The sequence below is a fragment of the Sapajus apella genome, unplaced genomic scaffold, assembly GCF_009761245.1.
Source record: "Sapajus apella isolate SASKATOON/1434 unplaced genomic scaffold, GSC_monkey_1.0 scaffold126, whole genome shotgun sequence".
In the NCBI taxonomy this organism is placed as follows: Eukaryota; Metazoa; Chordata; class Mammalia; order Primates; family Cebidae; genus Sapajus; species Sapajus apella.
Window position 1 is genome coordinate 964694 of NW_022437066.1, and position 23582 is coordinate 988275.

General features: G+C 65.6%; 5 protein-coding genes across 12 annotated transcripts in view; 3 read left to right on the forward strand and 2 right to left on the reverse strand.

Annotated features, from left to right (window-relative positions):
* Positions 1-1016: 1016 nt before the first annotated feature.
* On the reverse strand, positions 1017-2606 carry SSNA1 (SS nuclear autoantigen 1). The gene is made up of 3 exons (XM_032261857.1): positions 2436-2606; positions 1940-2139; positions 1017-1435 (listed from the first exon to the last, which is right to left on the reverse strand). Exons 1-3 carry the CDS (start codon positions 2485-2487, stop codon positions 1328-1330), a joined length of 360 nt encoding a protein of 119 aa, XP_032117748.1. The 5' UTR covers positions 2488-2606; the 3' UTR covers positions 1017-1327.
* Positions 2607-14683, forward strand: ANAPC2 (anaphase promoting complex subunit 2). The gene is made up of 13 exons (XM_032261780.1): positions 2607-2807; positions 3111-3733; positions 4943-5075; positions 6075-6249; positions 6649-6768; positions 7103-7220; positions 8138-8319; positions 9064-9205; positions 9445-9520; positions 9595-9798; positions 13674-13803; positions 13987-14222; positions 14312-14683. Exons 1-13 carry the CDS (start codon positions 2688-2690, stop codon positions 14522-14524), a joined length of 2472 nt encoding a protein of 823 aa, XP_032117671.1. The 5' UTR covers positions 2607-2687; the 3' UTR covers positions 14525-14683.
* Positions 14684-17296: 2613 nt separating this feature from the next.
* On the forward strand, positions 17297-18986 carry TMEM210 (transmembrane protein 210). Its single transcript, XM_032261855.1, has 4 exons — positions 17297-17780; positions 17944-18079; positions 18277-18306; positions 18757-18986. Exons 1-4 carry the CDS (start codon positions 17693-17695, stop codon positions 18941-18943), a joined length of 441 nt encoding a protein of 146 aa, XP_032117746.1. The 5' UTR covers positions 17297-17692; the 3' UTR covers positions 18944-18986.
* A 329-nt stretch (positions 18987-19315) lies between these two features.
* Positions 19316-21065, forward strand: LRRC26 (leucine rich repeat containing 26). Its single transcript, XM_032261829.1, has 2 exons — positions 19316-20549; positions 20635-21065. Exons 1-2 carry the CDS (start codon positions 19868-19870, stop codon positions 20967-20969), a joined length of 1017 nt encoding a protein of 338 aa, XP_032117720.1. The 5' UTR covers positions 19316-19867; the 3' UTR covers positions 20970-21065.
* A 1-nt stretch (position 21066) lies between these two features.
* The window catches only part of GRIN1 (glutamate ionotropic receptor NMDA type subunit 1), a 29556-nt gene continuing 27040 nt past the window's right edge, over positions 21067-23582 (reverse strand). For 4 of the 8 annotated variants that reach the window (XM_032261779.1, XM_032261774.1, XM_032261776.1 and 1 more), the window contains one exon: positions 21067-22041. In XM_032261779.1, coding sequence (XP_032117670.1) covers positions 21973-22041 — 69 coding nt within the window. In that variant the 3' untranslated portion in view covers positions 21067-21972. Of the gene's footprint in view, positions 22405-23582 lie in introns of all 8 variants that reach the window. The other 4 variants (XM_032261778.1, XM_032261773.1, XM_032261777.1 and 1 more) reach the window with 2 other exon arrangements.

Genomic DNA, 23582 nt, shown 5'->3' on the forward strand with positions numbered 1-23582 from the left:
GTGGGATGCCAGGCCTGCTGTCGGGGCCTAGACCTCACGTGGGAGGGGAGAGCGCTGAGCTTTTGGGCCTGAAGTGCTTCTCTGAGGGGCCCAGAGCCTGGGATGGGACCAAGGGCAGGTCAGCACGGGGCAGCACAGGAGTTGGTGTCTCCTGTTGCACTTGGTGTGCCCCCGACCCACAAGGGGCCAGAGCTGGGCTGTTTACAACCCAAGCGCTGTTTCCTCCCTGGAGAATCAAACCCCGGATCAGAGAGACGCTGTTTGGCCGGATTCTGGCTGAAGGAGGAGTTTAGTGTATTTCCCTGTGAGGGTGTGCCCAGCTCTTCTCTGGACCCTCTGGATCAACACATGCTTCCCAAATTGGCCCAGTCCTTGGGCACTGCTTGGTTGCTGCAGGGACAGGACAGGGGGCACATGGAAGGATGGAAGTGGGCGGTGCTTGGTGTGGCCAGGGAGAAGAGAGCAGGCCCCCGGCAGCAGCGGTGTCCTCAGGCCAAGCAGAACTTGCAGCTGAGGAACAGGCAGGGGGTGTGAAGCCCCCCAGTCGTTGCTGAGAGGGACCTGGGCCCGAGGCAGGTGGTGAAAATGCTTGGCATCCCCAGCTCTCTCTCTGGGCTGGGTCCTATGCTGGATGCCAAGGTGTGGCAGAGAACAGGACGAGCAAGCAGAGCTCCTGGGGGGGGCGGCCATGGGCCAGTCAGGGGAAGAGAATCGGCGGCCCTGCTGGGGAGGGCTAAGGGTGGGGCTGGCCTGGGCAGGGTGGGCACCCTCAGCGGTGTCCCTGAGGCTAGTAGGGCACTCACAGAGAGGCCACTCCACACTCTCCTGCCTCCTCTCCCAAAGGGGAACCTCAGGCTCTGGCTCTGCGGGTGGCTGGCAACCCCACGCTGTTAACACAGGCAAGCAGCAGGCTGGCACGGATCTTTACAAAGATAATCTTTATTGACAGTCACAGGCCACAGGGGTGAGCCCTGAAGTTTGGGTTCTGGGGTGAAGGAGAACCCCTGCATCCACCCTGGCTGAGGAGGGACAAGGTGGGGGGACCCCCATGGTGCTCGGACTCCAACCAGGGCCTCCCTGGCAGCCCAGGAGAGTGGGTGCCTCAAAGACAGGCCCCTTGCAGCGCTGACTTGGAGCCCACCATCCCCGGAACCTGTGTAAGCACAAAGCCAGGACCCACCCCCAGGTGGGCTGTGTCCTGGGCTTGTCACCGATGCCAGTGGAGGTTGAGAGAGAGCAGCTGCTGCCACGAAGAACAAAGATTCGCCGAGAACAGACTTGCCCGGCTGAGCTGGGGGCGCACGGAGGTGGGCCCGCCTGTGTCGGGTCAGCTGTCCCTGCCACCGCTACTTTTCTGGTCTGAGGCTGTAGCCTTGGTCAGGTTCCCAGCTTCCCTCTTGAGGACACTGAGCAAAGTCTGGGAGCTCTCCAGGATCTGGGGCCAGAGAATTGAAAAAGAGGCTTGTCACTGTGCACCTGCTGGGAAGGCCCCAAGGCCCGGCTGTCCTCACACTCAGGTGCGAGGACCTGGCCACGGGAGCTGTAGCCAACGGGTCCTGTGCTGGGGGAAGGGAGAAGCCCAACGGGACTGGCAGACGGGTTGACAGGCCCTCTTCCCTCCTGAAGCTGACCCAAAGCACTTCCTCCCCCCGACAAAGCCAGACTAAGCTAGCACTGGCCCATGCTGGGTGCTCTGCCCAAGACCTAGCTCCTCACACTCTGAGCAGAAAGAACCACACGATTAGCGAGAACCAGATAAAGACCAGGACCCAGGATGCCCCAGGCCCCCACAGGCAGCCCCACGGTCACCCCCGCAGCAGCCTGGGTGCCTCGATGCGCCTGGTCACGCTGCCCCAGCCCGAGATGCCAGCAGGGCACAGACGGTCCACAGCCCTGCGTGGCTACCCCCTGATGCTCCGCCTGGCCTCCCGAGCTCCACCTTGAGGTAGGCGGCCTCGGTCTCCGCGATGGTCCGGTCGAACTCGTTGCGAGAGGCAATCTTGCGTGCCAGGTTCTCGTTGACGCGGGCCAGCTTCTCCGTGAGCTGCCTCACCTCATTCTGCAGCCGCTGCTTCTCGTCCTCCTCCTGCTGGATCTGCCGGCACAGCTCCTCCCGCTTCTGGCACAGCTCCTCAATGCCTGCGGGGCCGGGCCGGGGCGCCGCCGTGAGCCCAGGGAGGAGCGCGGCGGCGGAGGGCCGGCCTCCTTCCGCCCGAGGAAGCCAGAGTCGGGCACCGCCCCAGAGCGCCCGGCGCGGGGCCTGCGAGGGCTCGGGCCACGGACACCCCGCCCCCGGCACGGAGGGCTCACGCCGCGCGATGCCCGCAGCGAGGCGGGGCCCGGGGGCACCCCGCTGCGAGCCGGGAACCCGGGCCCGCGCCCTCCCGACCTCCCCGCGCCCCTCCCGACGTCCCCGCCCCGGCTGCGGCGCTCACACTTGACCAGCTCGTTGTTGTAGTTCTGCAGCGCCGCGCCCTGCTGGGTCATGGTCAACGCCGCCCGGGGCCCCGCCACCCCAACCGCCGCGGCCGCAGCGCTCCCCGCGCCTGCGCACCGCTCCCCGACCACGCGCCAAAGTAGCGCGTCATCGCCGCGCGCCTTGTGTGCGTCATCGCCGCGCGCCGCCCCCAGAGGTGCGTCATCGCCGCGCGCCGCCCCGTGCCGATCGAGGAGCAGGGGCGGTGCAGATGGCGGCGGCGGCGGCTGCGGCGATGGAGGGGGGCAGCGACCCTCGGCCTGGACCGGAGTTGTTACTGGCCTGGAATACCGTGAGCACCGGCCTGGTGCCGCCGGCTGCGCTGGGGCTGGTGAGGCCTGGGAAGAGAGCGGCAGCCCCGTGCGGAGTTCCCGGGACCCTACGCGCTTTGGGGCGGCCACCCTCGAGTTCAAACGGCTCTGTCCCTCACGTGCCTGTGCCCTGTCCTGCCACCTTCTTCCACCGTTCCCTTTCGTTCGGCTCCGCTGGCAGTCCTTCCCTAGCTTCGGCCCAACATCCATGCACCATGGACAAGGGGCAGCGGAGTTTGCAGCCTCCCCTCAGCTTCTAAGCTTCCCTCCTCTCCCCACCTCGACGTTGTGTTCCCCTCTGCTCATGGTTTTCTGCACTCCAGGTGTCTTCACGGACCAGCGGTGCAGTCCCGCCAAAGGAAGAGGAGCTCCGGGCGGCGGTGGAGGTTCTGAGGGGCCACGGCCTGCACTCGGCCCTGGAGGAGTGGTTCGTAGAGGTGCTGCAGAACGATCTGCAGGCCAACATCTCCCCTGAGTTCTGGAATGCCATCTCCCAGCGCGAGAACTCTGCGGATGAGCCCCAGTGCCTTCTGCTGCTCCTTGACGCTTTTGGCCTGCTGGAGAGCCGCCTGGATCCCTACCTCCGGAGCCTAGAGCTGCTGGAGAAATGGACTCGCTTGGGCTTGCTGATGGGCACTGGTGCTCAGGGGCTGCGAGAAAAAGTCCACACTATGTTGCGCGGAGTCTTGTTCTTTAGCACCCCCAGAACCTTCCAAGAAATGATCCAGCGCCTGTATGGGCGCTTCTTGAGAGTCTATATGCAGAGTAAGAGGAAGGGAGAAGGGGGCACAGACCCGGAACTCGAGGGGGAGCTGGACAGCCGGTATGCCCGCCGCCGCTACTACCGACTCCTGCAGAGCCCGCTGTGTGCAGGGTGCGGCAGTGACAAGCAGCAGTGTTGGTGTCGCCAGGCTCTGGAGCAGTTCCACCAGCTCAGCCAGGTCTTGTGAGTACTCTGTCCCGCTGGCCATGCCGTGCTCCTTCCGGTTCCCCGCTGCTACCCTGGGTCCAGCGGGCCTCTGCAGGAAGCTGGTGAGCCGCCCTGATAGCCAGGAACATGACACAGGGAGAGTCCCAGGGACTCCTGTGCAGTGTGTCCTGGATACAGGCGTCTCTTCTGTCACTCACATCCAGTTCCACGGGGTCATGCTAAGGGCCCATGTGGCTTGTGTTGGCAGCAGCAAATTTCTTAGCAATTCCAAACTTTCTGGACTCTTCCACTGTGCTTTTGTCGAACCTGAGGAGGAATGATTCTTACTCTGTGGACATTCCTTGCCCTGTCATTGTGAACAGAAGCTTCCTGCTGCTTCTCTCGAGGCAGATCAGGTCGCTGTGAGGGCAAGCAGTCCCCTTTCTGGTTCTCTGGAGAGGGTTTTGTTAGAGACAGGTCCTGTTGTAGCCCTGTAGCAATCGTCACACCCTTGGTGGCCATTTGGGGTGACTTTGTCACATCGAACAGAGGCGTAGCGGTGCAGATAAGGGAGCGTTCTTAGTGGACTAAGGAGTGTCCTGTTGCTGGCAGGCGTGAGGAAGAGTGTGAAGAGCTTCTGTTGGGCTCATCCCAGCAAACTTTTCTCATCCCTCTTTTGAGTCCTTTTGCTTCTTTAGACCAGAGGCCGCACTGAAAGTCACTGCCTTTGCTCAGATCTCTGTGCGGGCACACTGTATGCCGTGGCAGCTGTACTTCTGCGGCCAGGGTAGCAATGTAATTGGTGGTTGTTTCAGAGCTGATCCTGGGAGATAAGACTTGGGCCCCGACAGCCACACCTGCTGCCACTTATCACATGGGGAAGGCCAGCTGGGCAGGGGCAGCAGGCCCGGGAGTGCTCCCAGGCTCCTTGAAGCCTTTGGCACAACCACCACCCCCAGCTGAGGATTGTGGGGTGTATGTGTGCTACATGCATGCTGTAGGCAGGTCCGTCCTGGCATGGGGCTGTTCTGGGCTAGAGGGGCCGGTGTGTGCCGTGGGCACCCGTGCCGGGGCTAGAGGGGCCGGTGTGTGCCGTGGGCGCCCGTGCCGGGGCTAGAGGGGCCGGTGTGTGCCGTGGGCGCCCGTGCCGGGGCTAGAGGGGCCGGTGTGTGCCGTGGGCACCCGTGCCGGGGCTAGAGGGACCGGTGTGTGCTGTGGGTGCCCATGGCCAGGGCTCTCCTCTAGACACAGGCTCAGTCTGCTGGAGCGGGTCAGTGCCGAGGCTGTGACCGCCACCCTGCACCAGGTGACCCGGGAGAGGATGGAGGACCGTTGCCGAGGCGAGTATGAGCGCTCCTTCCTGCGAGAGTTCCACAAGGTGAGGACCCCCCCTTGAGCTGGGCCCCTCTGGGAACTAGGGAGTAGGTTTCTGTCAAACCTGACACTTGGCTTCAGAAGCAGCCACAGCATGGTTGGGCCCTGGTGACAGTGAAGACACATCTAGGATGTGCTCATCAGGTCTGCACAGAATCCCACGGCCACAAGCAGTACCGGGCCAGGGTCCCGAGGGGCTGCTTCAGCCAGGTGTGGCGAGGCCAGGCCCACCAGAGGGGCCAGTGAGTGACCCCTTCTCCTGCTCGCTGCCCTTCTTGAGTGTGGACTTGCATGGCTGGTCCTTCATGGACTGGCCAACAGCCAGCCCACACCACAGTGGGGAGTCAGACACCCTTGCACCGGGCCTCCAGGTACCTGTGCTATTGGGGTGTGGTCTGGGGCTCTGCTCTGGTCTCCCAGAGCCGTGGGGGAGCTGGGCCCAGCCATGTGAGTCCTCCCACCCTGGCCCCACTTGACACCTGTCCTCTCCCCAGTGCTGCAGGGTCCACCTACTGAGGTGCAGATTGGCCGAGATGTGGGGCTTTCAAAGAGGGCGGGTGGGCGTCGCCCCATTGGTGGGGAGAGTGGGCGGTAGGTTGAAGAGGGTGAACCGTCTGTGCGTCTTGCCACCGGACAGCCGCCTGTGGGCGTGTGCACGCCTGGGCCCCTGTGGCGGAATTGCCGCTAGGGGTTTGTGCTCACTGAGATGCTCTTGTGATGTTCATGGGCGTGGCCGGTCACCCGTCTGGTCCCAAGGGCGGGTTTATTCGTTTAAATGGGGGCAAGTGTGCCTACCAGACACAGCACACAGGTCATGTGTGTCCGTCACATCTCATGCTAGGGTTGCTGTTGCCGCTGATAAGTGTGGACACTGGTGCGCGTGTGGGCACTGGGCACTGGCCTCGCAGGAGGGCCAGGATGGTCCCTTTGGGCTCCTCCCAGCCTCCGAGTCGGCCTGGCTCACCACGCCTCCCTGCGGCCCACACTACCGTTCTCCCGACAGTGGATCGAGCGGGTGGTTGGCTGGCTCGGCAAGGTGTTCCTGCAGGACGGCCCCTCCAGGCCCGCGTCTCCCGAGGCGGGCAGCACCCTGCGCCGCTGGCGCTGCCACGTGCAGAGGTTCTTCTACCGCATCTACGCCAGCCTGCGCATCGAGGAGCTCTTCAGCATCATCCGAGGTCCGCCCACTCTCCTGTCTGGAGCGCCCTCCCAGGGCCTTTGCTGTGTCCCTTCCGTGTCCATGTCTGGGTTCTCTGCGCATTTGTCTGTCGTGCTTGCAGGGCTGGTGCCCTCCCCACTGCAGGCGTCCCCATGTCTGGATCAGGGCGGGTGCAGCAGATGCGGGACGGTGCTCCTAAGTGTCCACTCCTGTGCTCCCTCAGCCTTGGCTCCTGCTGGGCACTGGCCCTGGCTGTCACTTGTGTCCACCCTGTGGCATTCTGGTCAAGTGCATCAGCACGCCAAAGTGCTGGGGGGATGTCTGGGCCTAGCGGGTGGTCTCTTCGTCCCGGGGCTGGCGAGCCCCCCACGGCGCATGTGTCCTTGTCTGTCCCTGAGGCATGTCCCTCTTCTTGTAGACTTCCCAGACTCCCGGCCAGCCATTGAGGACCTCAAGTACTGCCTGGAGAGGACAGACCAGAGGCAGCAGCTGCTCGTGTCCCTCAAGGCCGCCCTGGAGACTCGGCTGCTGCATCCAGGTGCTGTGTGCTGGCTGCTGCCGCCCAGCCACTCGGCCCTCAGGGCTGAGGCACTATCAGGGAGCTCGTGTCCAGGGAGCTGGAGACGCAGTCTCCAGAGCCTGTGAGCAGGGAGAGCCTGTGAGCAGGGAGAGCCTGTGAGCAGGGAGAGGCGAGGACGGGGGGACGGGGGGATGGGGATGGGCGGACGGGCGGCAAGGGGAGCAGCTTCTGCGGCCAGGTTGGTCTGTGGAAGGAGGCTGCAGCAGGGCCCTGTGGTCCACCTGACCGGTGTGGCCCCTGGGAGGCTGTGGTCCTGGGCGCGGCGTGACCACCAGCGTCTGTCCTGGTATAGGCGTCAACACGTGTGACATCATCACTCTCTACATCTCTGCCATCAAGGCGCTGCGCGTCCTGGATCCTTCCATGGTCATCCTGGAGGTGGCCTGTGAGCCCATCCGCCGCTACCTGAGGTGAGGGCCGCGGCTGGCCCAGGCGCCACGGGGGGCCCAGGTGTCCTGCTGAGCTCCCCTGGTCCTGGGGGCAGCGGAGGGTGTGCTCGGCCCTCAGGACACAAGGTCTCCCCCCAGCTGGGCTGAGTGCACGGGCTCAGGCCCGGGCTCCTTCCTTTCCGCTTGCCTGTGCTGGGCGCCTGTGCTTGTCACGGTGTCACCGTCCCCTCTGTGTGAAGCTGCCAGGGGCCCACTGCAGCCCTTCCTCGGCCTCCCCCTCTTCAGCACAGAGAGAAGCTCATCCACTCAGCCTTGCCTCGGTGCTGACCAGGCCCCCAGGCACCAACCAGGCAAGGAGAGCGGCTCCGTGCTGTCCCGGCCTTTTCCACTACAAGGGGCAGATGCTCCCTGGGGCCGTTCGGTGGAGAATGTGTTGGAATGAGGGCCTGGCCACGGCTGCCCGGAAGTTCCTCGGGGGTTGCAGAGGCCCCACGGCCCCAGGACTGAGTAGCGGGAGCCGCTGGGACCCCGGCGCCTGCCTGGACTTGTTTGCTACTTTGTGGCTGTAACTGGCCCGGCATCTGGGCCCGTTATTTTTTTGCTTTTCTTGTTTTCGAGACAGGCTCTCGCTGTGTCGGAGTGCAGTGGCAGAATCAACTCTCTGCAGCCTCGGGCACCGGCCTGGGCTCGAGCCCTCCTGCCTCAGTGTCCCTCAGTGCTGGGGCTGCGGGCACGCAGGCTGGCCTTGCCCTCACACGCAGCTCCTGTTGTTCCCATGTAGCGCCGGGTTCGCTCTTCAGGGAGTCTGACGGGCCTGTCTTGAGTACACAGCCCGTCATCGCTGGCCGTAGAGGCAGCGGTGGTGGGGCTGGCGTGGGCAGTGGGAGGGGCATGCAGGGTATCCACACTGTGGGCCACAGCAGCGCTCCCGCCGGCAGGACCCGGGAGGACACGGTGCGGCAGATTGTGGCCGGGCTGACGGGGGACTCAGACGGGACGGGGGACCTGGCCGTTGAGCTGTCCAAGACTGACCCAGCCAGCCTGGAGACGGGCCAGGACAGTGAGGACGACTCGGGCGAGCCTGAGGACTGGGTCCCGGACCCCGTGGACGCTGATCCAGGTCAGCTCGCCCCACAGCGTCCGTTTTGCCAATGAACGGAGGCGTCAGCCAGGCCGGCCGCTCTGGGGTCCTCTCTGGCCACACAGCTTGGCTGTGTCAGGTGTGGCCAGTGCCCCAGAGGCTTGAGGGGGTCCAAAGTTAGGGCAGTGCTCCACTGCCGCCGGCCTGGGCAGGCCCGTGGTGCGCTGTGTTCCTCTGTGGCTGGTCACTCTAGCCATGGGAGGTGCCCTGCCTCCCGCCCCTTGAGAGCTGTGGGGTGTCCCCTGCCCCGCCATGACACCTGGCAGAGGAGTGAAGGAAAGCGTGATGGCCCTGCACCCCCTGCTGGTGTGGGCCTCAGAGTCCCATTAGGTGACAGCTCCTGCTCAGGGCCCATCTGTACCTGGCCGCAGTCTGCGGAGCTCTGAGAGCTCTGGGGCCCCTGCCTGGCCCCAGCCCTGGCACAGATGGTAAGTCTTCAGCGTCTTTAGTCTGGCTCAGAGGAAAACCCCAGAACCTGTGGCTTGTACCCTAAGCCTACTTGAGGGTCCGGGGAGGTCCCCATGAGATGGGGGGCCGGGGATCGAAGCTGCTGCCCTAGGACCCGACTCCAGGTCTCCTCGGAGGTGCCGGGCTGCTCCCAGCCTTGACGGCCTTCAGGAAAAGCCATGCTGGGCTGTGCTTCTGGCAGGGTGGGATGGGAGGGGACGGCCCTGTCCTTGCCATGGTGCCAGTCAGGTGACGCCCCTGTCCCCGCTGTGCCAGGGAAGTCCAGCTCCAAGCGGCGCTCCTCGGACATCATCAGCCTGCTGGTCAGCATCTATGGCAGCAAGGACCTGTTCATCAATGAGTACCGCTCGCTGCTGGCCGACCGCCTGCTGCACCAGCTCAGCTTCAGCCCTGAGCGGTGAGGCCCAGGAGGCGCCAGCCGTCTCCAGGGGTGCCCGGGCCCTTGCTGAGCCTCTGTCGGGACAGGGCCTGGGGCCTGGGTCAGAGCTGTGTGCCACCCCCGCTTCTGGCTGGGGCTGAGCTGGCTGCCGGGGTGCCACGCAGGCCCCCTGCTCTGCCTGGGAGGCGCACCCGTGACTGCTGCAGGTGCTGCTCGGGGCAGCGACCCCCTGCTCAGACGCTGGTCTGTCTCTCCAGGGAGATCCGCAATGTGGAACTGCTGAAGCTGCGCTTCGGTGAGGCCCCGATGCACTTCTGTGAGGTCATGCTGAAGGTGGGTCCTGCCCCGCCCGCCGCCCCCCAGCCCGCCACCCCCCAGGTCCCCCGTGACGCCGGCTCCTCCCTCAGGACATGGCGGACTCCCGCCGCATCAATGCCAACATCCGGGAGGAGGACGAGAAGCGGCCGGCGGAGGAGCAGCCACCGTTCGGGGTGTACGCTGTCATCCTGTCCAGCGAGTTCTGGCCGCCCTTCAAGGACGAGAAGCTGGAGGTCCCCGAGGACATCAGGGCAGCCCTGGAGGCTTACTGCAAGAAGTATGAGCAGCTCAAGGTACCTCCACGCTGGCCGTACCGAGGGGCTCTCCGCACCCCACCCTGTGCTGTGGGGCTCAGCAGCCTGGTGCCTGTGGCCACCCCGTTGTCTCCTGAGTGTCTGGGGTTGGTCCCATCTCAGCCCACGCTCCCTCTGCCTTCCTCACAGCGAGCCTATGCCCCTGTGAGCCAGCGTCCCTCGGCCCCACAGGCGCTCGGGTGGGCTGTGCTGGGCTCACATCTCCTGTGGGGCTTCACGGGGACCCGCATGGCTCCAGCAGGCCCCACCCACTGAGCGTTTCCTCCTCTTCTGCCATCTGCCCTCTGGCTCTCAGAACCAGGACTTGGGGTGCGTTGTGTCACTGCAGGTGAGGGCCAGGGAGCCAGGACCACCTTCTGCCCAGGGCAGCGCTCCCAAGCGCACCTGACCCTGGGGCCCCAGCCCTGCCCTCATTTCTGGATATTTCCCGGAGAGCTGCCTTTGCGGTTCCCGTGGTGCGTGAGGACCAGGGCTGTAGTGAGTGGGAGGGAAGCACACGGGGGGTGGGGAGCGAGCCCTGGCCTGGAGGCGCTGGCAGCTGGGGCCAGTGTGCCCAGAGTGCCCAGAGTGATGGTATCATGTCCCCTGGCAGCACCGCCAATCCCAGCAGTCCCAGAACAGGTGTCCAGGGCCCTGGGTATGGGACCACGCTTGGAGGTTCTTTCCCTGAGCTCATGGTCAGGTGAGATGTGTTGGGTCAGGGGGAAGGGGTTAGGACCCCTGTGCAGCCAGGTTCCAGGGCTTTCAGTCTGTGTGTGGGGCCTGTGAGGCCTCTGGTGTGCCCAGTGAGTGCTCAGAGCCCCCCAGCAGGGGACATGTGAGGAGAGGGTCCTGGGGCAAAGCTGGTTTCTGGCTGCAGACCCCAACCCCAGGAGCCCCAGGGGTGCCCCAGGAGGGGGATGGGCCAGCCGTAGCCGGGGCCAAGGCCAGCAGGTGGGGCTGAGTTCAAAGGAGGGTCCCCAACTTCTCTAGGCCTGCTGTGATGGGCGCTGGGTCTAGATGTGCTGCTTCTTCCTTCCTGCCAAGCGAGAGGCCTTGCTGTGTTTGACAGGCTAGGAAGCCTTATTCCTAGGCGAGGGCAGGGTGATGAGTCCACTTTAGAAACTAAGGGGGAGGTTTCCTTGCAGAGACAGACCAGGGGAGGGCCAGGCAGAGGCCCCCGGCACGGGAGGCGGAGGTTGGGCCATGCTGCTGCCTCCCTCCAGGCCTCAGTTCGGCTTTGGAAGAGTCCAGGTATCCCCCGCAGCTTGCCTGCCCTGGTGGAAAGGAGGGCCTTGGCCATCCCCCCACCTCCAGCTCCAGCCTGTGTCTCCAGAGCCTGTGGGCACCGAGCCCCCCGCCCCGCTGTGTTCCATACAAGTCATTGGTCCCTCTCCCACCGACCCTCTGGCTGCCTCAGGCTCTACAGTGCCACTTCCGGGCAAGGCCCCCTGGCCTCCCTCCAGGGTCCCCCTGGGGTCCCAAGCGTGGCTCAGCCACTTCCCGTTGCTCAGGCCTGACGTCCTGGGGCTGCCACACCCCAGTGCCCTTTGTCTTCACTTCAGGGGACACAGGATGGCTCAGAAAGGCGCCAAGCTGTGCTAAGAGGTCCCACTGGCAGAGCTCCTGGCCTAGGGGCCTCGCTGGGCACGTAGCTGGCATGCAGCCCTCGGCATCAGCACCTGAGCTTGTTGCTCCTGAGCCCTCCTTCCGTCCTAGTGCAGGCTGATGAGTGGTGTTTGTGGGGGTCACGGCCTTGGAGCCAGAGCCAAGACCAAGGCCAGCCACTGACTCCACTTCCGTCTTCTGTCCGTAAAGTGGGGCTCGTTTCCTTTAAGAGCTGCCAGATCCTGGGAGGGCTCAGGAGCCCGTGGCCCACAGAGCAGGCGGGTCAGTGCACCAGTGCCCCCAGAACAAAGTGCCACAAACCAAGAGGCTTAAAAAACCAGAAATGTATCATCTTATAGAGGTCGGGGTCAGCAGAGCCCTCTGGAGGCCCTAGGGGCGGCTGCTTCCTGGCCTCTGCCAGCTTCTGGGGGCTGCAGGAGCTCTGGGGCTGTGGCTGGCTCGGTCCAGTCTCTGCTGCGTCGCCTGGGCTGTTCCCCTGCTCTCTGTTCGTATTCCCTCTTGGACATTCACTCTACTCCAGGGTGACTTCATCTTAATTTTATCTTTCATGACCATATTTCCAAATGAGGTCACATCCAGGGCTTCAGGGAGTTAGCAGTTCATGTGTCTTTTTCGGAGAGGCACATAACAGTCTGCCCCATGGGGGTGCTCTCTCACATGCAAGTTACAGTTAACCCCAGTATCCCCAAAAGTCCTCACCATTTCAGCCTCAAGTCCAAGTCCGAAATCTTATCTAAATACCATCCACACGAAGTTCCACATCTCAGCATGTAAACAGCATCTAAATGAGGTCCAGGTGAGACTTGGGTGTGTCCCTTCCTCTCCAGCTGGGATGCTGTGAAATCAGGCAACAGACGCTGTTTCAAAAATTCAACGGTGAGACAAGCATAGAATAGACATTCCCACCCCAACAGGGAACACTGGAAGGAAAAAGGGTGGCGGGTCACCCCAAGTCCAAATGCAGCAGCCGAATTGCATTTGATGCCGCGGCCTGCGAATCCTGGGCTCAGGGCTCCGTCCTCAGCCTTCGGGGGCAGCCCCGCCCCGCCAGCCTCGGCCTCTGCATCTGGAGCCAGCCTGCCGGCCTCTCAGTCCAGCCTGGCAGCGTTTCTGCTGGTGAAAGTCTCACAAACCTCGTTGGCTTCTCTCTCGTGCAGCTCACCAGCGTCCAGGCCCTCAGACGAGGGTCCGCAGCCCTTTCCCGGAGCCCCAGCTGCCCGTCTGCTGCTGAGACGGCTGGACACAGATCACACCTCACCTCGCAAATCCTGGTCCAGCCGCAGCCTTAGCCCCGTCTCAGAGCTGCCTGGATCATCGGAGCGGTTTTCAAATCTCCAGGGGCTGGTGCCTTTTTGCTTAATGTTTCCGTACTCACTGATTTTTCCCTTGCCTTCTGCTACTAAGTGGCAAGGAGAAGCCAGGCCACAGCTTCCGCGCTGCCTGGAGATCTCAGCTGAGCATCCAGGCTCGGCAGCTGCAGCCCCGCTTTCCACCCAGCAGCAGAGCACCAGCCCCAGGCTCCCTGCTGCCCCCTCCGCCACAGCAGGCGCTCACTCCGCCCGAGACTCAGCAGAAGCACCTGTTAGGGGGCATTGCTGAGCCACGTTTCAGCAGCGCCCTTCCTGGTACCAAAATGTGTCCGTTTCTTGTGGCTGCTGTAACAGTGTCACAAACTGGGTGGCTTTAGAAAAACAGAAATAGACTGCCTTGGTTCTGGAGGCTGGAAGTCAAGATTAAGGTATTGGCAGGGCCCCGCGCCCCCGGGAACCTCTTAGAGCTCCGCGGCTCTCCAGCTTCTGGTGTTGGCTTTTGCCGCAGCCCTTGGTGTTTCCTGGCTTGTGGCCGCGTAGCTCCAGCCAGCCTCTGTCCTCATGGGGCACCTCCTGCCGCCTGTATCTTCCGTCATCCTCAGAAGGATGCCTATCGGTTGGGTTAGGCTGCACCCGCACCAGTGTGACCTCATCCGCCCTGTTTGCCAGTGCACCTGCGTTTCCAAGCACGGGGGGTTAGGATGCACACATAGCTTTTCTGGGACACATCTTGTGACACCGGCCCCATTGCTGTTTTCTGGTGGCTGAGCAAGTGGGGCCCACCAGGTCCTGTGCTCCCGCTGCTCAGCTGTCTGCCGGGGGCAGGGTGGGCCAGGCGGCTTCGAGAGCCCTTCCTCACCCGGTTCCAGGTGGCAGAGCCCGTGAGCCTGGGCCCCCTGCAGCCGAGCCGCCCACACTGACCCTAGCCCTCCTTAGGCCATGCGGACCCTCAGCTGGAAGCACACTCTGGGCCTGGTGACCATGGATGTGGAGCTGGCCGACCGCACGCTGTCTGTGGCCGTCACCCCGGTACAGGCGGTGGTTCTGCTGTACTTTCAGGACCAAGGTGAGTCCACCGGCCCCCAGCTGGTCTGCCCTGGCTCCACAGCCCTGCTGTGGTGAGGGGCTGCTCCTCAGTGAGGGTGTGGCCTGGGGCAGCCAAGCCAGCAGGCAAGGCAGGGTGGTCTGGGCCCCCGACCTCTGCGGCCCGTCTGCAGGCCGCCCAGGGTCTTGGTCACTGTTCGCACAGCCAGCTGGACCCTGGAGGAGCTGAGCAAGGCGGTAAAGATGCCCGTGGCGCTCCTGCGGCGGAGGATGTCTGTGTGGCTTCAGCAGGGTGTGCTGCGGGAGGAGCCCCCTGGCACCTTCTCTGTCATCGAGGAGGAGCGGCCTCAGGACAGGGACAGCATGGTGCTCATCGACAGTGACGACGAGAGCGACTCGGGCATGGCCTCCCAGGCTGACCAGAAGGAGGAGGAGCTGCTGGTGCGCGTGCCGGGCCCACGGGTGGGGGGCGTGCGGCGGGGCTCGGGGAGGCCTGCTTGCGCCTGACGGGGGCTGGCCGGTGCGCGCAGCTCTTCTGGACCTACATCCAGGCCATGCTGACCAACCTGGAGAGCCTTTCGCTGGAGCGCATCTACAACATGCTGCGCATGTTCGTGGTGACCGGGCCCGCGCTGGCCGAGATCGACCTGCAGGAGCTGCAGGGCTACCTGCAGAAGAAGGTGCGGGACCAGCAGCTCGTCTACTCGGCCGGCGTCTACCGCCTGCCCAAGAACTGCGGCTGACGCGCCCGCCCGCCTGCCCGTCCATCTGCCACCCGGCCCCGCCCTGCAGGTGCTCTCCTTCTCCTGTGCCAGCCCCCACCCGCGTGTGTCCCAGAAGGTACCGCTGAGGGGCACCCCACCCCCACCCCACAGCGTGCAGATTAAAGCAGTCGGATCATCCTTTCCTGTCCTGGTGGCTTTGTGGGGCTCCTGGGGTCCCCCGCTAGCCTGGGCCTTTCCACCTCAGCCTGGCAGGATCTGCTCCCTGGCAGCAAGTGGGGGGCCCATCCAGGCCTGCACATCTGCAGCAGGAATGCGGCCTCCTGAGAGCATTCTGGGCCACCCCTGGCTTGGGCAGAAAGTAGTGCATGAAGGCTCACATCACACCTGGGCCACAGCTCAGGCAGCCACGTCCCAGGGCTTGGTGCCACCTGCTGGACCTCCGGCTCCACCCTGCGCCTGTGGCCTTTGGAAGGAGCCCTGGCGTTACCCTCTGCTCAGCCAGTGCCCACTGCCACGTGCCAGGCTGGGAGGCTGGGGGTATGGGGCGAGGCTGGGGGTGTGGGGCGAGGCTGGGGTGTTTCGTGGTTTCTGTTGGAACTGCTGGGCTTGTGGATGACCCCTTGGCCAGCGTTTGGCCAGCGTTCCTCCTCTCCAGCAGCGAGGCTCTGCTCCAGGGCCTGCCCTGCTGGCCGGGGGGACCGGGTGTTTGTCCCTGCTCCACACTGCAGGGTGGCTGCAGCACTCAGGCTCATAAGTGTGCCTCAGAAGGCGGATAACTCACCCCTGTGACCCCCGCACGTGCCGCCAAGCATGTGCAGACTGCCCAGGTCCCGTCCAAGAGGCTGCCCTGGGAGAGGGAGATGCCGTCAGGCTGAGCGAGGGCCCTGGGGTCTAGCTCTGGGCTCTTCTGCTTCTAAAGCCTGGGCCTCTGTCCCAGAGGGGCTGTTTCCAGGCCGGCTACGTTCCACCCCATGACACCGTCCTTGCAGGGGACAAAGGCAGTTTGAAACCGGTGCCTGGAGTCCTCCTCCTGCTGCAGCACCTTCCCAGGCTGTGAGCTGCACCTGGTTTCACTTCCCCCACCGTCCCCAGATGCCCTTGCTGGTGCCTACATGTCCACTGTCCTGGGTTCCTGCAGCCACCGCCCAGCACCCTCCGCACCTCTCCAGCTCTGGCCTGTTTGAGCCATCCGGCTCCATTTCTGCACCCTCCTTGCTCTAAAGAACTCTGCCTCGGGGCTTGAAGGAGGAAGTGGCCAGCATTAGGCAGGCGCTAGATGCACAGCCCCTGACCCTCAGCCCCTGTCCCTCAGGCCGCTGACCCTCAACCCCTGACCCTCAGGCTCCTGACCCTCGGCCCCTGACCCTCAACCCCTGTCCCTCAGGCCCCTGACCCTCAGCCCCTGACCCTCAGGCCCTGACCCTCAGACCCTAACCCTCAACCCCTGTCCCTCGGCCCCTGACCCTCAACCCCTGACCCTCAGGCCCCTGACTCTCGGCCCCTGACCCTCAGGCCCTGACCCTCAACCCCTGTCCCTCAGGCCCCTGACCCTCAGGCTCCTGACCCTCGGCCCCTGACCCTCAACCCCTGTCCCTCAGGCCCCTGACCCTCGGCCCCTGACCCTCAGGCCCTGACCCTCAGGCCCCTGACCCTCAGGCCCCTGACCCTCGGCCCCTGACCCTCAGGCCCCTGACCCTCAGGCCCTGACCCTCAGGCCCCTGACCCTCAACCCCTGACCCTCAGGCCCCTGACCCTCAGCTCCTGAGTGTCAGGCCTCGGACCCGCCAAGGAGGGCTGGTTCTGCTCATGTGGTATCTCCCCTCACCCAGGTCCCTACTACCTGCTCCACTTCACTCCAAGTCTGTCTCACAAAAAGAGGGGCCCTTTCTCCTGAATTGTGATGAGGGGCCCAGCCCACTTCTCTGACGCCCACTGTCCCGTCAGGCGGTGGCCTGGCCTGGATCCCATTGTCCATGGCTACCACCTGGCCCCCGGCTGGGCGTGCCAGTGTCCTAACCAGGATACAAACCTGCTGGGCTGGCCTGGTGGGTGTCACCGCCAGCTTGGCTCGGGCACACCTTTTGTTCTGTGTCTTGTGGATTCCATCTCTGGATGTGTCCTGAAGACAAGGGTGAAGGGTACACCTCAGGTCACGGCGTCACTCAGCAAGTCAGAGGTTGGAGGATCCCAGCAGGAGGGTGCCTGACAACAGGCGAGTGGGTCCCCAGTGACCAGGGCCACTGGAGGCAGGCTGTGCTCCCACCCATGCCCTATGGGTCCTGAGCTGGCAGGAGGCCCAGCCTCGGTTGGCTGTGGGGCAGGTGTTTCCTTCTACTGCCTGGCGGTTTGCTTGGCAGGTCCTGAGGAGGACAGGCTGGGAGGGCAGGGGCCTCTCTCCCAGCCTGGAACAGCAGGTTCAGGGAGGAGGCTGAGCTTAACCCTGGCCATGCCAGCCTGCAGCCAACTTCCTTGGGCAATGCTTGCCTGTTCTGCAGAGGGAACAGCCCCTGGGGGCTCCAACTTCAGTGACACCTTTAGTCTAGAGCCTTGTATGGGGGATGCTTCGGGAGGCATGGCTGGGGGGTCCTGCTCAGACAGCGGTAGCCAGTATCCCCCAGACCTTTCCAAGTTGGTGGGGGAATCCCTTGGGTGCCAGCAGCCCTCCTGACCACAGCTTTGCCAGGAGTGTGAGCCAGACCCTTCCAGAAGCAGTGGGGAGGGAGGCTGGGTGCAAGCCCACCCCCTGAGCCCTCCTTGGTCCCGTCCTGCCCTGGCCCTGGAGGAAGGTGACCTGCAGCCAGCTGGAGCCCAGCCCCACACTGAGCTGCCGAAACCCTTAAGCTGGGAGGAAGCTGAGGCTGAGGCTACCTGCTGCCAGCCCCCCAAGGTTGCCAGGCCACTGCACCCACACAGGGCCTGCAGTGCTGCCCACTCCGTTTCCTGAGGGACTGCCCCTCAGGCCAGGCCAGCCCCACTGCTGCCTCTGCCTCCAGCACCTGTCCACCCTACCTGTCCCATTCCCAGGGCAGGCTGTCATGGCTCCCAGAATCGCAGTGCCCAAGGGCAAGTGAAACATTGGCTTCAGGCACCGTGAGGCCCTGCCCCCCACCCTCACCTCACAGTCCCACTGTGAAGTCAGCACCTTCTGACAGTTCCGTCAGAGGTGGGCAGTGGCCAGGGCTGGACATGGCCCCCAGTCTCTGGCCTCGGTCCTGCCTGCGTGGCAGTGCCCTGGGCCTCACATGCTTCTCCGTTCTGCTCATCCCTGCTGCAGGTACCGCCTCCTGCCGTGCACCCCGCACCCAGCCAGGGTTCCCCTTTCCCAGGCAAGGCAGGAGCACTGGTGTCCTTCTGGGAGCCACCAGGGCAGGGGCAGACCTGGGGGCCCTCCTCAGGCAGGTGACCAGCCCCGCGGCCATGTGGCCCTGTCTCTGCAGCTGGAACCTACTGTGAATGCAGCCTTGGCCTCAGCCGCGAGGCCCTCATCGCCCTCCTGGTGGTGCTGGCAGGCGTCAGCGCCAGCTGCTTCTGTGCCCTCGTCATCGTGGCAATTGGCGTCTTGCGGGCCAAGGGGTGCGTGAACCCAGGGGCCAGGAGTGAGTGGGAGCGAGGCCAGGCTTTCCACCCTGGGCCCTTAGTCTTGCAAGAGGGGCCTTTGCCCCCTGGGTGGGATGTCACCTAGGGCAGGAATGGTGCTTCCCAGGCATGTGCTGGGGGAGGTCCGGGGCCCAGCGCTCTTCCAGGACTCATGTTGGCCTTCATCCGCTCAGTGAAACATGCCCGAGACTACAGAACAACAGGTGAGCACTGGAGAGGCCCTGGGGGGGGGGGCGCCGTCCCAGGGGGGGGACTGGGGGGGGACACTGGCGCGGGGGAGACCCCCCGGGGGGGGGGGGGGCTGTTCCAGGGGGGCCCTGGGGGGAGGTCTGTCGCAGGGGAGGTCCTTGAGGGGGGCGCCGTCCCAGGGGAGGCCTGGGGGTGGTGCTGTCAAAGGAGAGGACATCAAGGGGGGTCACTGTTCCAGGGGAGGCCCTGTGTGGGGGGCTGTCCCAGGGAAGGCCCTCAAGGGGGGCGCTGTCCCAGGGGAGGCCCTGTGGGTGGGGGTGCTGTCCAAGGGGGGACCCTGTGGGGGTGGTGCTGTCCCAGGGGAGGCCTTGGGGGAGCACGGTTCCACATGCTGGCCTGCTCTGGGCGGGGAAGGGGGGGTCAGGGCCCCACCAGCCTGTGCTGACCCGGCCCCTGTCATGCAGGTTGGTGGAGAATTTTGGGGTCCAGGAAGATCGCATGGACCTGCATCCAGTATATGTGGAGTCCCAGCTCTTGGACACTGACCTGGAGGTCTCCGTGATGCCCCCACTGGAGGATGAGAGCCTCGTGGCCATCTCCATGGAGGCTACCCCAGAGCCGCCGCCACCCCCACCCCTACCACCTGAGTAGGGCTGAGGCAGCGGGGGGAGGGAAATAAACCGTATTTAGTGGTTGTGCACTGTCCTCCCTGCAGGCTCTCACACCCCTCAAGGCTGCATCGTGGGGGGTGCACTCGCCTATGGGTCTCATCAAAGCGGGCGCCCAGGCCCACACCAGGTTCCCTGTTCCTCTGCCCCAGGACAGGAAACCACACCCCCAATGTGTTTCTATCTTCTCTGCCACAGCTGGTCAGCCCGGCTCCTCCCTGCACCCTGCTTTTGAAAGCCCCTAGAACAGGACCTGCAACTGACAGCTCCGGAGGCCGCTGGGTTTAACAGGACTTGGGCTGATGCCCCACCCCCACTCCACTGGCGGCGGTCCAGAAGAGTCCTGGGGGGAGGGAGGGAGCGGGCATCCTCTTCTGCCTGGGTATGCTGTCTCCCTACACCCCAAGGCCTGTGTCCAGTTCAGGCCCCATCCACTATGGGAACGGACCATCCCTGCTTGGAGCCACTCAGCAGGTGCACACTGGGCTCACTTTGCTGAGTCTGAGTGGGGCCGAGGCCGGTGAGGAGCAGGACCTCTGGGCTGCGTTGTGTGTGGGTGCCAGTGGCAGCCATGAGGTCGTCGGGTGCAGGTGGGCGGCGTCCTGCTGCTCAGGGCTCGGCGGGCGCCTGGTGGTGAATCAGACGGGGCGAGGTGGTCCCAATAGTGCTGTGGCCGGCGCCGTGCCAAGAGCAGTCTGGAGCTCCGGGACAGGTGGCCGGCGGAGCTGGGCGTTGGCTGTTTGCCCCGCCCCCGCCCCAAGCGTGGATCCAGCCGTGGGACAGGAACTGCCTGCACTCGCGCCAGAGAATATTTGTGCAGGCGCCGCAGGAACGCGCTACGCGGACGACAGGCTCCGGGGACACACAGGCAGCGGGCCTCCCACCGGGGGTGCCGGGGGCTGCCCCCATGCAGAGTTCCTCCTGGTCGCGGCCTCGGCCGCCGAGGCTGCCGCTGCTGCTGCTGCTATCGCTGTCGCCTTGGCCTGTCTGGGCCCAGGTGTCGGCCATGGCCTCGCCCTCGGGGTCCCTAGGCGCCTGGGACTGCCCCGAGGTGTGCACGTGCGAGCCGGGCGGCCTGGCCACCTGCTCTGCACTCGCGCTGCCCGCCGTGCCCGCGGGCCTGAGTCTGCGCCTCCGCGAGCTGCTGCTGGACCACAACCACCTCCGCGCGCTGCCGCCCGGTGCCTTCGCGGGAGCGGGCGCGCTACAGCGCCTGGACCTGCGCGAGAACGGGCTGCACTCGGTGCACGTGCGAGCCTTCTGGGGCCTGGGCGCGCTACAGCTGCTGGACCTGAGCGCCAACCAGCTGGAAGCGCTGGCACCCGGGACCTTCGCGCCGCTGCGCGCGCTGCGCACCCTCTCTCTGGCCGGCAACCGGCTGGCGCGCCTGGAGCCCGCGGCGCTGGGCGCGCTCCCGCTGCTGCGCTCACTCAGCCTGCAGGACAACGCGCTGGCGGCACTGGCGCCGGGGCTGCTGGCCCGCCTGCCCGCCCTAGATGCGCTGCACCTGCACGGCAACCCCTGGGCCTGCGGCTGCGCGCTGCGCCCGCTGTGCGCCTGGCTGCGCCGGCACCCGCTGCCCACGTCAGGTGAGCTGTCCCGGACACGGGGCGGGGTCTGCGGGGCGGGGCGGCTGCCACCGCCTGACGCCGCGCCTGTGTCCGTGTCCCGCAGAGGCCGAGGCGGCGCTCTGCGTGTGGCCTGGACGCCTGACGCTCAGCCCGCTGACTGCCTTCCCCGACGCCGCCTTCCGCCACTGCGCGCAGCCGCTCGCCCTGCGGGACCTGGCCGTGGTCTACGCGCTCGGGCCGGCCTCCTTCCTCGTCAGCGTGGCCGCCTGCCTGGCTCTGGGCTCCGTGCTCACCGCCTGCAGCGCGCGCCGCCGCCGCCGCGCCGCCGCCCTCCGCCGGCCGAGGAGACCGCGGGACCCAGACTCCGATCCCGACCCCCACTGCTCGGTCCCGCCCGCGGACCCGGGGATCCCCGCCGCCGCCGCCGCCCGAGCCTGAGCAGCTGCGGCCGCCTTGGGCGCTGGAAGCTTCTTCCCCAACGCCTTTGCCCTCCCTTTACTCTCTGTCGGCGTCAACAAGCGACACAGACCGAAACCTGCGTGACATTCCTTTAGGCATCACCACTGCATACACCGGGAGGTGGGGGGTGGAGGGGCAGAGCGCGCCGCGCATGGGCCGCACGGGGAAGGCACGAGCTCGGGCCCTGGGAGCGCTGGTCCTGTACAAGGTGGCGGGCCGGGCACGCACCCGGAGCGAGGGCGGGGGCGGGCGGGTGGCGCTCTCCTGTGCCCGGGTGCAGGGCAGGGTGGAAGACAGTCCCGAACCAGCGTCCGGGGAAGCCCGTTCTGGGCCGCAGGCCGGACAAGGAGTCGAGGGGGTTGGCCCTCTCGAGTCCGGAGGAGGAGGAGGAGGAGACGGCCCGAGGCGGCGGGAGCCCGAGCGCCTCCGGGAGGCGCTGCCGGCCGGGAAGTCAGGGACGGCCATAGTGGGACGGCAGGGCCAGCCCCGGCGTGGAGGGTCAAGGGGAAGACGGGGCGTGGGTGGGCGGTGCCGCAAGAAGGGGGGAGGGTGGAGCTCAGGCTGCAGAGGAGCGCTTGCGCCCGAGGAGGGGCGACCCAGCCAGCTGGGGCCGTCGGCCCCGCTGTGGCTCAGGCTGGTGCTGCGGGAAGGATGGAGCTGCCGTCTCTGCTCCAAGCCCCTCCGCCTGGGGCCACGTAGCTCCCTCTCCCCACTGCTCGGAGACCCCAGGGCCCTGCCTCTGCCGGAGCGCCCTGCGGCCCTGCCCAGCCGACTCAGCTCTGCCCCTTCCTCAGCCGCGCCGGTCCGCACCTCGGTCCAGCAGGGGCTGCCCGCCAGGCAGCGGGGCGGGCGGGCGGACGGACGGGAGGCCCAGGGTGGGCAGTCTCTGGGGCGGGTGGGCTTCCCTCAGGCCTTCCCGAGCAGCAGGACCCATCAGTGTCCTTGGCCGGGCTAACTGGGCAGGTGGGCGCCTCCGGGGGCCTCACACCACGGTGCTGACCGAGGGATCTGAGAGGTTGAGCGGGCCCGTGATATCAGTGGGATGGTACTGCTGCAAAATAGAAATACACAGACAAGGCGCCCGTTAGCCCCACGCCGGGGGCACGCGCGGGGCCGGGACGGGGTGGGCCGGCCAGCCGGCCAACCAGCGGGCGGGCAGGCGCAGCCTGGGGGAGGCTGGGGGTGCTCCTCCCCCGACCCCGTGGTGCTCCGGGGCTCTGCGTGGGCCGGGCCGCTGTCCCGTCCGTCTGTCTGTCTGTCTGCGGGGGAGGGGGCAGAGGAGGGCGGGCGGGGAGTCTCAGCTCTCCCTATGACGGGAACACAGCTGCAGCTGGCCCTCCTCCCTCTCAATAGCGCGTCGCGGCAGCACTGTGTCTTTTTGGTTTTGCAAAGCGCCGCGTCCACCCCCGGTGCTCTATAAATAAGAACCAACAATCAATACCCGCTGGCCCCGCCGGCCGCCAGGGACCCCAGCCCTCAGCGCCCAGTGCCGCCCTGGCCCGGACCGGCCACAGGACGGGGCAGAGGATCTCCGCAGCCGGACTGACCCCACCCTGCCCGAGGGAGCCCCCCACCCAGGCCTCCCTCTGAACAAGCTCACAGTCCCAGAGACCAGGTGGGAGCTGGGCTGCCCTCCCCTGCCCAGACCCCCAGCTGGCAGTGCCCCCCACATTTCAGCCTCGCAGGGTGGGGCCAGCCCCAGATGCCATGTGATGCCAGGGCTGGCCCCAGAGGATGGTGTCTGGTGCCCAGGGAGGCTTGGGTGAGGGTTCCGCTGGGAACATGTTCCTGGGAGGGCACCATGAGGGTCTCTGAGCTGCACCTGGCCCAGCTCCAGGCAGGGCCCTGGGACCCAGTGTCACCCTCTGAAAGTGACCCATCACCTGCAAGACGTTTGTGCTTGCCCCCCCCCCCCCGTGGCTGTCTGTCCCAAATTGCTGCTTCCCCTGTCTGCTCTTCCCTGGACACCCGCTCTTCCCCAACCTGCCCAGTCCACGGTCCCTGCCGCTATTCCCCCTCCCTGCTCCCTGCGCCCTCTAGCGGGACTCCTGGCTCAGACGCTGCAGCATTGGCTCTGCCCGCTTTCCAGGGCACGGGTGGCCCCAGGAATGGTGCTTCCACCTGCTCCTTGAGCTTCCAGTGGATCCCAGCCCTACAGGCTCTCGCTGTCCACCCGTCCTGCATGCCGAGTCCCTTTCCCGGGAGGCTGAGCAGCCAGGCCTCAGGGTCCCTCTTGCGGCACCCTGGTGGCTTCACCTTGGCACTTGGGTTGCTCGATGCCAAGTCCTGTCTGTGCCCTGCAGTCCTGCCCCGCTTCCAGTGCATTGAGGGGCGGGTGAGTGCAAATCCCACTTCCTCATGGGGCTTAAGCTTTGTGGTGATGCTGCCTACAGGCTGGGGGGCTTCCTGCGGGCCAGACTAGCCCCTGGACTTCAGGGTGGCCACTGGGTTGAGGATTTCTGGGCAGAGCCCCTCCCCACCATGCTGCCTGGGCCTACGGTGCCGCTAGCAAGGCTGGGTCTGCTTTGGGGGCCTCTGGTCCGAGTGTGCATATCCCACGCAGCCACAGCTGCTCCAAGCAGGACGTAGGAG